This window comes from Myotis yumanensis, unplaced genomic scaffold, assembly GCF_028538775.1.
Source record: "Myotis yumanensis isolate MYYU_CA2020_CCGP unplaced genomic scaffold, mMyoYum1.0.hap1 SCAF_7, whole genome shotgun sequence".
NCBI lineage: Eukaryota > Metazoa > Chordata > Mammalia > Chiroptera > Vespertilionidae > Myotis > Myotis yumanensis.
In genome coordinates this window covers 63,754,015-63,767,227 of record NW_027223758.1, presented here as the reverse complement: position 1 = coordinate 63,767,227, position 13,213 = coordinate 63,754,015, and the positions used below count along the sequence as shown (strand labels likewise).

Below are 13,213 nucleotides of genomic sequence, written 5' to 3'. Positions count from 1 at the left end.
CTGGGGCACGAACAAGAACCCGGGCCCCTGGCAGCTGCGCTCATGCTCATCTCATCTGGTCTGCATTCCCAGTCCAGAAGCTCGCACAGGCCACCTCACCACTTTCCTTCCCTGTGGCTCAGCACTTTTCCTGTTCCCACACTTCCTCCTCCCTCTCCCGCCCTCCCTCCAGTCCTTAAAGAGATAAAAGCTTTAGTTTAGGGCTTCTGAGCAGGGAGACTATTCTCCCCACCCCTTGCCTGTCACCTGCCCTCCCCTGCTGTTCCATCAGGTGACGAAAGAAACTCGAGGGAGCGGGCACCATTTCGGACTCTTGCCTGCACTGTTGCCGTGACTAAAGGCTTGGCTCACGGTGGCCATGGTGGAGTGGGAACCCATCCCCAGGGCGTGAGGCCTCTGCCCCACGGCAGGGCAGGGCGGCTAACCCGAGGGCAGTGGGAGGCCTCGTTCCCTGCCCACACTGGGAAGTGGGAAGGCATAACCAAGGCCCCGCTCTATGCACAGCGAGGGTGTAGAGCAGCGGTTCTCAACCTGTGGGTCGCAACCCCTTTGGGGGTTGAACGACCCTTTCACAGGGGTCGCCTAAGACCATCGGGAAACACATATATAATTACATATTGTTTTTGTGATTAATCACTATGCTTTATGTTCAATTTGTAACAATGAAATTGGGGGTCACCACAACATGAGGAACTGTATTAAAGGGTCGAGGCATTAGGAAGGTTGAGAACCACTGGTGTAGAGACAAGGGGTGGGATTAAATTATAGCACGTCTGGGATTTGTCTATAATAAATTGGAGGGAAGAACAGTAAGTGGGGACACCTGAAACCAGACTGGCTGCGAGAGGGGAACTGTCCACCTGGAAGATGGCACTGGGCCTCGTCATTCTAGTCTTCACTTTTGCATACTTTTGAAATTTCCCCAACAGCAAGTTTTTTTAAAAAGGATGAGGGCAGCCACAAACCAGGCAAAGTCACCTGCACCCCCTACTTGAAGCAAGTCTAGGCCCACATCTGAGCGCGGTGCACACACCCAGAGGCTCCCATACTCTTTCAGGAGGTCTGCAAGGTCAAAACTGCTTCATGATGCTACTACGACATGATGTGCCTCTTTCACTCAACTGACATTTACGCTTCAAAAGCATCAGCGGGTAAGTCTGCTGGCCTCTCCCCACGAATTGAAGCCAGGGCCCCAAACTACACTCATGGCCACTGCTCACTGCTGTGCACTCGGGGAAACCACGCCACCTTTCTTAAGATTATCCACGATGAAAGAGTAAAATTATATTTGATTCCATCTAAACCCCTGAGTACTTTTCTTTTAATATTCTGACCACAAGAAAGCTAAGACCCATACTGGGATTAGATACCCCACTATGCTTAGCACTAAACCTAAACAACTTATATAACAAAATTATTCCCCGGAGTACAAAATTATTCCTAGTAGTACTCGGAGGACTTCACGGTGTTTTATATCCCTCTAGAGTAGTGGTTCTCAACCTTCCTAATGCCTCGACCCTTTAATACGCATGTGGGCGGACCCGCCTGGAGACGGATAGAGGAGCGGTGTCTCGGTTCCTAAGACCATCGAAAATATGTGTTTTCCGATGGTCTTAGGCGACCCCTGTGAAAGGGTCGTTCGACCCTCCAAAGGGGTCGCGACCCACAGGTTGAGAACCGCTGCTCTAGAGTCTAGAGGAGCCTGTTCTATAATTGATAAGCCCCGATAAACCTCACCAACCCTTGCCAATTTAGTCCAGATGCCACCATCTTCAGCAAACACTAAGAAGGAATTACAGTAAGCACAAATATAAGACATAAAAACGTTGGGTCGTGGGAAGAACACCTGGAGCACTTAGCTGTCTACGGAGGCCGGGGAAGTGCTGGGCAGCTGTAGGTGGTGGGCCCAGCTGGCTGCTTCCTTCCACGCTCCTCACTTCTACTAACTGGTTATCTGGCAGACATATTCTCAAAAATCAATGAAATGGGCCCATCACTTCAAGGAAAACAACTGATAGTATTTGTTGCCAAAGACAAAACTTGAGTTTTGAGTGAAAATTTCAAAAACTCGTATCCACTCCCATGAGGCCCCATATTGTAACCGGGTAAACCCATATACCCCCAATGACCAGTGCCAGATGCCACAAAATCATACAACAGTGAGAGTCATTTAAAATTTTGGACAGGCCAATTACTCTAGTCATTATGGTTTCAGATTTTACACAGATTTTACCTACTAGAGACCTTTCCTGATAGTTGTTAGAATTCAGAGTATATGGCCTTGAATCTCTGCCAGGAATCTACTTGTGTTGGCTCTGTTCCTGAAGATTTTATAGGTCTACCTGAAACCCAAGTCAATGCTGTGAGGATGAAATTTATAAGCCTATTAACTTTTAAATGCCCCTTTCTGTATTTTTATATTTCAGTCCTATATTTTTCATTGCTATTTAGACAATCTTAAACCCTGTCTAGGTAACACACACTACATTCAGATGGCTTTCTCCAAGGGGCCTCCATTTCTGCAGGCATGTTTATGTTGCTCTCTGCTGTGCCTGAGCTCCAGTCCCTGGGGTTTCTACGCGATGTGGACAGAGAAAGAAATCTTGATATGATCAAAAGGATTTGTGCCTACTTATTTCTTGCCTTTCCAGAGCAAATGTACTAATTTTCGATCAAATATTTACCTGACAGTACAACAAATATATAAAAGAAGTAAGTATAAAAAGAAATCTATAACCCTCAAAGAAAAAAGTAAATTGGTGATTTTTGACGGACTAAGCAAGAAAGCTGGGCTTCCCATTTTGTGCTGTGCCACCGCACATGACTATGTCATTCGCAACCGGCAGCCACAGGGGCCTACCCCACATTGTCCTTGGCCAGCTGCACTCCACATTTGTCAATTTCATTATGGCCCTTTGCTTTTAACCTCAAAAATCAATGGCAGGGGATCAGTGCCAAGTCCACAGCGGCTTGGTGTTGACAAAGTTCTTTGGCGGGCAGCCACCCTCATTTTGGAATGGCATCTAATCTCAGCCAGATCCCGCAGCCCCTCACTGAGCACCTACTATGTGCCAGGCACGGGCAGGGTGCCGGGAATAGAAACGAATGAAGTACTGATACAGGATACCACACAAACAAACCTCAATAAAATTATGCTAAGTGAAAGAAGACAGACACAAGGGACCACATGCTGTATGATTCCATTTATACGAAATGTCCAGAAAAGGCAAATCTATAGAAACAGAAAGCAGACCAGCAGCTGCCTGGGGCTGGCAATGGTAGTGAAGAGTGACTGCAAACGGGCACGAGGGGACTTCGTAGGGTGACGGAAATGTTCTAAAACTGGTCTGTGGTGGCGGTTGTACAACTCTAAATTTACTAAAAATTATTGAATTGTACACTTCAAAACAGTGAATTTTACCAATAGTGACTTTTCACAGTTGACAATTCACTTCTGCTTGTCAATCAACACTTCACGAAGTTGTAGGGCAGTCCCTGTCAACTATTCCATGACAACACAGCCCCACTGCCCTGGCCTCTACAGTGTGCAATGACTTCACCTCTGCCCTCTGCATCTAGACGGTGCCAGTTACGTCCCACCCTTGGGAGAACTGAGAATAAAAAATCAACACGAAAATTGGATCCCAACAAGTCTAAGGATTTCATTAAAAATAACTTTAGAGGTTCTAACCTCCTGATAATTTTTTAATTATAATTTTACATTTAAAAGGCCAAAGGATGACAATTCCATTTCATGAAGTCTTTAAAAAATTTTAAAAAAATTATAGTTGACTATTCCCCCCCCAAAAAAAAATGTTTTTCTACGTGGAGTGGGAGATATTTAAAAATCTTTATTCTTTTAAAAAATATTAAAGAATGATTTCAGTGGGTCACAGATAAATGACTTATAGAGTCTTCGACGAAGATAGCACCTAGGTCACGAAGGCACTTTTAAATAGCTCCCAGCTTCCCGTGCTAGCCTGGAGGCCTTCCATGCCCACAAGTGCACCCCGTGCCCCCGCCCCCACTGCTTTCTCCGCATCTGCTCCTCCCGAGCTCCTGGGCCGCCGTGGACCCTTCATTTGTAAAACATGCTTAATGTTCGTGATCTGCTGCAATGCATAAGAAGACCTCTGCTCTCCCTAGGTCCGCACACCCCTCGCCCGAAGGAGAACGGGGTGTAGGCGAGGTCAGCCTGGGGGCGCTGAGGGCGCGCTGTCACCTTGACGGGTCCCCTCCAGCCGCGTCCGCCCCGCTAGGGGCGCGCGCCGAGGGCGCTCCGGGCCCTACAGGACTAGCTGAGATGCACCCGCGGCTCCGTCCTCCTCGGGCCGCGGAAGGAAAGGCCGCCCCCTCCCCGGCGAGTCAGGAATCCCACCACGGCCTCCACCGGCCGGGCGGCGACTCCATCCAGCAGCTGACGACGCCCCCAGAAGAGACCGAGAGCCTGCGCCTCTTTTCAGGGTGCCGAGGCCGCGGTCTGGGAACGGTCCACGCCAGGCAGGGAAGGCTCTGCGAGGGCCGGGTCTGGGGTCCGGCCTTTCTCGGCCTCCCCCAGCGGCGCGGGGGCAGTGCCGGCGCCGGCCCGGAGCCCACGGCGGCCCGCAGCCCGACCTCACCCGAACACGTGCTCCGAGCTCCAGATCTTCATCGCCGCCCGGCACCCGCCGCCCCGGCAACGCCGCCGAGCGCGGCTTCCCGGTTCCAGGCTCGGAGTAGCCGGCTGCTCGGGTCTCCGCGCCGCGGGGGCGTGGCCTGAGCGGGACGGGGGGGCGTCTCGGGGGCGGGGTCTGGGCGGGGCGGGGCGTCGCGGGGGCGGGGCCTGGGCGGGGCGCTCTCGGGAGCCGCCGGCTTGGGTGTCAGGTGACCAAGCGAACTGCAGCTGCTAAAAATAGGAATGCGGGACGCCGCAGCGGGGGCCGACTGGGGAACTGCGCCTCCATGCTTGTTCTGGAAGCATCTTCTAGAGAAAGAGAGCAGAATATGCAGAAGCCCAGAAGCATGAGGAGGTACAGTGCTCTTGGGGGGCTGCAAGTCACCTGTGAGGCTGGACTGTGGGGTCCCAGAAAGAAGGGCAGGAGGTGAAGCTAGGAAGTTAGGAGCCACGCTGAGAAGGGCCTTATTCACCGCCCTCTTAGCGCAGCCTCAGGCCCTTCCTGTGGGTACCACCACATGCATGTGACACCTGCTCTTCAGCCTCCCCCATCCACCAGCTCCTCCAGACCTTTCTGCCCCCAACCCCCAACCTCCACACTATAGACCGCAGTTCACAAAGAACTGACCCTCAGTTCTCTCCCCTCTATGCTGGGCAGTCTGCAATCTGCCTCCTCTGGTCCGAGCCCAAGCTCTCTGTGCTCCTGGAGAAAAATCACAATCTTACAGATTATTGCACAGGGAATGACAGGTGTCCTGTTTCATTCAAGCCCTCGATGGAAACTTTACTTGCCCCTGTCCAGCATCCTCCCCCAACCTCCTCACTGACTCCCAGCTTCTCCCACTGTCTTCATGCCTCCCTAGGACAAAGGCTCTCCGGTTACCCACGTACTGATTGTATAATCCTGAGCAAGTTGCTTAACTTCTCTGAGACCCCGTCTCTGTGGAGTGGTTGAGTTGACCACAAATGGCTGTCAACACCTAGAATGGTGTCAGATACATAGCAAGTGTCCAAAACACAGTAGCTAGTATCCCGATCTAGACCCTGACCAAACTCCCTTCCCGCCCTCTAGTCTCAGGCAACCACCCCACTCTTCTCCTTGGTCCCCTCTCCGAGGGTCTTCCCTTCTGTAGTTTCTATTTCCTCCACCCACTGGTCATTTCACCCCACTTTCCACCCTTGATTATGACTATGATCAAGTTTCTCAACTTAAAAACAAAACAAAAACATCTCCCCCTTGACTCTGCACCTGTATGTGGATCCTTAGAGGAGCCCAAGACCTGAGCTGTTTCACCAATCTGTACCCATGCTCATCCCAAATGAATCAGGAGGGTTGATTTTTTTCTTGCTTGGGTTTTGCAGAAAACAAAGGAGAAATCACCCACCACTTAAATAAGCAAAGATTTATTCTTTTTAATTAAATGTTTGACAGAACAATGTTCTTATTCCATAGGACTACTAAGAGAGATGGAAGCCTGCACGTATTGTGCTGGGCAGACCCATGTACCCCAGGGCAGTTACCAGACGCAGCAATGTGCCATGCACTCTGAGGAGCAGCCAAGACAGACAAGTATGCTCATGGCCAGGTGACACATGGGCCTGACTCAGTGACACCCAGCAGTTGCTTTGTTGTTTCAGTTTTATGGTTTCTGTTAGAACTGGAAAGATGCCAGTCAAAGGGTGACTGGCCATAGGTTAAACCAAGCACAGGATACAATCATTTCTCCAATAGCTATCAGGCAAAGATGGGATGATAGAGTCTGCCATTGGTTAAATCTCTCACAGGAAGGCAACTCTGAGTGAGTTCTTGTCACAGTAGGTGTGGGAACTAAGGAAAGATTTCCAAGGAATGGAGAATTCAGGAGCAAAAGTCATCCCTAACCTTTATCTTTGGCTGAAATGCCTCTTCTGCATGTTGTTGGGTTGAGAACCAGGGTCATTTCTCTCATTTCAGAAGCATTGAGGGAAAGGATGGATTAGGCATGCCACTCTCGAAGTTGATGGTGTTAAATGCCAACCTGTGTGTGTGTGAAGCATTGGAAAGATATCTTTCAGCTACTACATCCCCTTACAAGCACTGTGCATATTCTCCCTACTTCTCACCTAAAACTTAAAGGGAGAGTCCACGGTTGCTCTTCCCACTTTTTAAAAATTTTTTAATTAATTTCAGAGAGGAAGGGGGGGAGAGAGAGAGAGAAAGAAACATCAATGATGAGAGAGAATCGTTGATCGACTGCCTCTTGCATGCCTCACACTAGGGATTGAACCCGCAACCCAGGCATGTGCCCTTGACCAGAATCGAGCCTGGGACCCTTCAGTCCGAAGGACGACGCTCTGTACACTGAGCCAAACCGGTTAGGGCTCTTCCCACTTTTTTACCCCTTATCTATTCCACAACACGCTGTAATGGGCTCCTGAAACTGCTCTCATTAGGGTCATCAGTAAACCATGACATTTTCTAGTCTAATGGGTACTGTCAGTCCTTCTCCTTCTAGACTTCTCTACTACACTTAAACTCCTGAGCATTCTCTCCTTGAAACTCTGCCCCTTGGTTTCAATGATACACAACCACTCTGTCATATTCCTTCTCTCTCTCTGCTTTGCAGATTCCTCTTCCCCTGTGTTCTACTGTTTTCTCACTCGAAACCTTCTCTCAAGTGAACTGACCAAGTTTCTTGGTTTCTATTAACTCCCAAACCTGTATCTCTATCTTATTTCTGTCCCAAGCTTCAGACCCATATGTCCAGTTACCCATGAAGTAGTCCCTAGGTCCCCACCTCAAACTCATCATGGCCAGAGCATCTTCTTCCTCAACCAAATTCCTCTTCCAGGATTCACTCTCCAGGTACATGGCATCACCCAGGCACCCCAAGCTAGAGTAATCCCCTACCCTATACCCAGTCGGTCATCAAGTCCTTTGGAATTTACCTCTTACAGATTGTTTTAACCCATCCCTTCTTCCACATCCTTTAAGAGATGATACGATTTAACAGTTAGAGTTGGAGGCGTAGGTTGGAAGACAGACAAACCCAGGTTCCAGACCTGACTCCCCTTCTGCACATTGCTTACTCTCGGCAAATGTCAGTATTATCATCTATGAAATGGGAATTCTAGTGGCAGCCCTATCAGACTTGTGAGAATGAAATGAGAACAATGGTGAAGTCCTCAGTACAGTGACTTGTGGGCAGTAACAGTAAATGTCAGCCCTTATCATTGTTAGTAGCATTGTTACCATCCCCACTGACCTCTGACTCAGTTCGCCTCCCTTCTGGGCGACTTTAACATGCTCCTATCTAGCAACTCAGAATGGTGCCACTGCCACGCCCGGGCAATTACTGCTTGTCCTATCAGCCTCTTCTGTGTGGAACCTACTTCCAAAGCTTTGTTTGCTCACCCCCTGGAGTGCTCCTCACTCCTCCTGTAATTGCTCCCACATACCTCCATCATTACTCTCAGCACATTTTTTTATAATTACTGTACTTGTTTGTGTTTCTGTCTCTCCCACTAGAATAATACTTATTAAAGAGGCAGATTCCAAAGCTCCACGTCTTACTTTTGGAATTAACATCTCTGGGATAAAACCCAGAAATAGGCATTTTTAATGAGCCACCCACGCAGTTAGTAAGGTCCCTAAAGTTTGGAAAGCAGTTCTGCTCTAGATTATGTAAACTCTTCAAGGATGGGGATTTAGCCTTCCTCATGGCTGTGTACCCAGGATCTATCCCAGTGCCTGGCAAACAGAAGCACTTGATAATTGCTTGTTCAATGAGTCAAGACTGACTCCTAGGGAGTCATGAACCTGGGAGCGGCTGGGTGGGGTTCCATCTGGTGTAACCACAGACAGAACCATCTAGTTGACGGTTCTGGGGAGCCCTATTGCTTTTGGAGGTCATCTTTGGGGTAAATTAAGAAGCTTTTCAACCAGTCCTACTTCTATTTCTTATCTATTTCGTTTCTATGTATTGAGATTCTGTGTCAAATTTTCATTTTTACAAGAGTCTGCTGCTAAAAATAAATATGTTTGAAAATTGCTGTATCAGAATAGATTTTTAATTTAGGGAGCAAGTCACTCTTCCAGCAGGTAAGAAGTTTTGGAGAACTTTTGGATCTGTTCCTTTCCCATTTGCCATGGACATTGCTTCAAAATCCCAGGACAATAACAAAAATTGGGCTCTGATGTTTAATTGATCCCCAAATAGTGATGGTAAAGACTCGATTTACAGGTTCTTTACCTTGCCATGCTGGCAGGATGAGATGGTAGAAAATCAGCAATTCCGAGCTTGTGCCACTAGCATCTAGATTTTCTGAGATCCTACGCATAGATTATTTGAATCCAAGGACATGTTCTCTAACTAAACTCAGGATTATCCTGAGCCTCAAAATAGTCGAGATGTACTAGCAGATTATTAAAACAGAGTATATCTCTGTGGCCTTTTGCTTTCTATGGTATAAAGTCTGTATAATTAATTCCTCTTTCAAACACAATTTCTGAAGTCTCTCCAATACATATTTTCAATTTTGCACCTTAATTCTGCTTCTGAGCACTTTAATTTTCTCCATTATAGCTTATGTAGTTTTTCATCAGAAACCTAAGACACCATTTCCTTCCCAGCTTGCAAATCTTCTTTCCCCTGATGTCTTCTGGTATTACAGTAACATACTCAAAAAATGGCTCATGACTAAGGGGTCTTGCGATAAACAAGAAGATATAATTGAGGAAAATCTCAGAACTTTATGATTTATGTATACTCTGTGGTCAACAATTTAAAAAATATTTGATCACTATCAAGTAAAGTAGTAATTAGGAATATCCCAAATGTTCTGCTATTGACATTCATAAAACTTGCATTTATGCACCTTGGTGTTGATGTCATAATGCATTCTTTATTCATTATCATCTAGAGGATATTAATCAGACATTGTGATTTTTTAAAAAGTATGTTTTTATTGATTTTTAGAGAGAGAGGAAGGAAGAGGGAAAGAGAGGTAGAAACGTCAATGATAGGCTGCCTCCTGCGCACCCTCTACTGGGGATGGAGCCGGCAACCGGGCATATGCCCTGACCTGGAATTGAATCATGACCTCCTGGTTCATAGGTTGATGCTCAACCAGTGAGCCACACCGGCTGGACAGACTGATTTTTTAGATTCTGTTACCTGAGGTACATTACTGGAACAGCATCACAAGCCCTGACCGCCACTGGAAAATGCCATGTCAGCCTCACCTTATAGAAAACAGGGCATCAGGATGTTATACTTGAACCGGGAATGATACCAACATCATTTAAAAAACAACAACACACATATTAAGGTTTTGAAATGCACAATACTTGGTTGTCTTAGAAATTTATAGATCTCTCCTGCCACCTAGTGGGGAAACATCAAGCATAGTTCTGCATGTGCTGTCTCAAGGTCCAATCCCTATAACACTTGCAAATTGTTATTTTAAAAATATTATTTACTAAGTAATCTCTCTGCTAGGAAATGATCCTCTAAATGGCTACTGGCACATGTGTATATATGCATCTATAAGAGTTTAATTGTAGCGTCAGAAATAGAAGTAAATTGAAAGAAGTGTGAACCACCTTGGTTAGGAATTGCTATACCTTTACCAAAGAATACAGTGGAGCTGATTAAAGAATGGGGGGGGGGGGGGTGTTATATGTTATTAACATACCAAAATATATGTTAATCAAAAAAGCAAAGTGCATAAAGTAAAATTTTATTCCTGTAAAAATGTATTTAACACACTTGCAAATACATATGAACAGATATAGAAAAAAACAACTACTTAGAGATACCTTTAAGCAAGAGTAAGTGAGAGACTTACTCTCTTGCAACTTTATACACTGCTACATTGATGGGAAAAAATGACCCCAGACTTTGTATATTAAACGATATATATATATATATATATATATATATATATATTTAAATAACTACTTTCTTTTTTAAAATATATTTTATTGATTTTTTACAGAGAGGAAGGGAGAGGGATAGAGAATCAGAAACATCGATGAGAGAGAAGCATCGATCAGCTGCCTCCTGCACACCCCCCACTGGAGATGTGCCCGCAACCAAGACACATGCCCTTGACCAGAATCGAACCTGGGACCCTTCAGTCTGCAGGCCGACGCCCTATCCACTGAGGCAAACCAGTTAGGGCTTCTTTCTTTTCTTAAAAAATATATTTTTATTGATTTCAGAGAGGAAGGGAGAGGGAGAGAGAGATAGAAACATCAATGATGAGAGATAATCATTGATCTGCTGCCTCCCCCATGCCCCCTACTGGGGATCTAGCCCACAACCTGGGCATGTGCCCTTGACCTGAATCGAACCTGGGACCCTTCAGTCCGCAGGCCAACGCTCCATCCACTGAGCCAAACCAGCTATGGCTAAACGTTTTATTCTTTCTTGATTATAAAACTAATGTGTATTTACTATTGGATATTTGGAAAATATAAATAAGCATAAGATTATTTTTAAAATTTATAATTTCAGCACTAAAATAGTCTCCTTTAATATTCTTAAATTTTATGTTTTATTTGAATAGGTAATATGGTCACATGATTCAAAAAAGGTCAGCAATATGAAAAGTACATTCTGGGAAGTCTCAGATGATCCATGCCACCCTGCCTTCTGTAAGTAACCACTTTTATTAGCTTCTTGTATAGTCTATCAGCCATACCCTCAGCTCTTGGCAATCACTAATCAGCTTTATGTCTTTATGGCTTTGCCAATTTTGGGTATTCCATATAAATGGATTCATACAATATGTGGTCCTTTGTGACTGGCTTCTTTTCAATTAACACAATGTTTTCAAAATTCATCCATGTTGTAGCATGTATCAGTACTTTATTCCTTTAAAAATATATATTTTTTATTTTTTCACTCTAGCCGGTTTGGCTCAGTGGAGAGAACATTGGCGTATGGACTGAGGGGTCCTGGGTTCGATTCCGGTCAAGGGCATGTACCTTGGTTGCATTTTTCCAGCCCCGGTCAGGGTGCCTGCAGGAGGAAACCAATCAATATGTCTCTCTCACATAAATGTTTCTCTCTGTCTCTCCCTCTCCCTTCCATTCTCTCTAAAAATCAATGGAAATATATCCTCAGGTGAGGATTAACAAAAAAATTATTTTTCAGCCAAAACCGGTTTGGCTCAGTGGATAGAGCGTCGGCCTGCGGACTGAGAGGTCCCAGGTTTGATTCCGGTCGAGGGCATGTACCTGGGTTGCAGGCACATCAGGAGGCAGCTGATCGATGTTTCTAACTCTCTCTATCTCTCTCCCTTCCTCTCTGTGAAAAATCAATAAAATATATTTTTTAAAAAAATTATTTTTCAATTACAGTTGATGTACAATAATACATTAATTTCAAGCGTACCACCCAGTGATTAGACATTTATATAACTTACAAAGTAATACCCCAATAAATCTACTACCCATCTGATACCATATGTAGTTATTACCATATTATTGACTATATTCCCTATATTGTAATTTATATCCCCCATGACTATTTTGTAACTACCAACTTGTATTGCTTAATCCACTGCTTTTTTGTGCATACCCAACCCCACAAGCCCCCCACCTATCATCTGTCAACTGTCAAAATGTGCTCTGTATCTATGAGACTGTCTCTGGTCTGCTTGTTTGTTTATTTTGTTTTCTTAGATTCCACATCTAGGTGAAATCATATGGTGTTTATCTTTCTCTGCCTGACTTATTTCGCTCAGCCCAATACCTTTTAGGTACATCCGTGTTGGTGCAGATGGCAAGATTTCATTCTTTCTTAAGACCTAGTCCTTTTCCATTGTATACAGGCACTGCTTCTTTATCCATATGTCTATTGGTGGACATATAGGTTGCTTCCAATCTTGGCAATTGTAAATACTGCTGCGATGAACATATGGATGCATGTCTTTTCAAACTAATGTTTCAGGTTTCTTTTTTTTTTAAAATATATTTTATTGATTTTTTACAGAGAGGAAGGGAGAGAGACAGAGAGAGCTAGAAACATCGATGAGAGAGAAACACCGATCAGCCGCCTCCTGCACATCTCCCACTGGGGATGTGCCCGCAACCCAGGTACATGCCCCCGACCGGAATCGAACCTGGGACCCTTCAGTCCGCAAGCCGACGCTCTATCCACTGAGCCAAACTGGTCTCGGCGTGTTTCAGGTTTCTTTGGACAAATACCCAGAAGTGGAGTTGCTGGGCCCTTCTTTGTCTCTTGTTAGAGCCTTTGTTTTAAAGTGTATTTTTTTTTTTTTTTGGTATAAGTGTTGGTACCCAGCTTTTTTTGTTATTGTTTCCATTTCAATGAAATATCTTTTTTTCCAGCCCTTTACTTTCAGTCTGTGTGTGTGTCTTTCAATCTGAAGTGAGTCTCTTGTAGACAGCATATGTAAGGGTCTTATTTTCTTATCCATTTGGCCACCATGTCTTTTGATTGAAGCATTTAATCCATTTGCATTGAAAGTAATTGTTGATAGAAAGTAATTGATAGATATTTCCATTTTATTATTCATATTTTTATTTTTTTCTTCTTTGTTTTTCTT

General features: G+C 45.1%; 2 protein-coding genes across 8 annotated transcripts in view; one reads left to right on the top strand and one right to left on the bottom strand.

Moving 5' to 3' along the window:
- Positions 1 to 4,717, bottom strand: part of PRELID3A (PRELI domain containing 3A) — a 104,462-nt gene extending 99,745 nt beyond the window's left edge. For all 7 annotated transcript variants that reach the window (XM_070420699.1, XM_070420702.1, XM_070420695.1 and 4 more), the window contains exon 1: positions 4,620 to 4,717. In XM_070420699.1, the coding sequence (XP_070276800.1) occupies positions 4,620 to 4,651 (32 nt within the window). In that variant the 5' untranslated portion in view covers positions 4,652 to 4,717. The remainder of the gene's footprint in view (positions 1 to 4,619) is intronic.
- Positions 4,718 to 4,928: 211 nt separating this feature from the next.
- AFG3L2 (AFG3 like matrix AAA peptidase subunit 2) overlaps positions 4,929 to 13,213 on the top strand; it is a 53,838-nt gene continuing 45,553 nt past the window's right edge. Inside the window, exons 1-2 of the mRNA XM_070420692.1 lie at positions 4,929 to 5,009; positions 11,207 to 11,294. Coding sequence (XP_070276793.1) covers positions 11,271 to 11,294 — 24 coding nt within the window. The 5' untranslated portion in view covers positions 4,929 to 5,009; positions 11,207 to 11,270. The remainder of the gene's footprint in view (positions 5,010 to 11,206; positions 11,295 to 13,213) is intronic.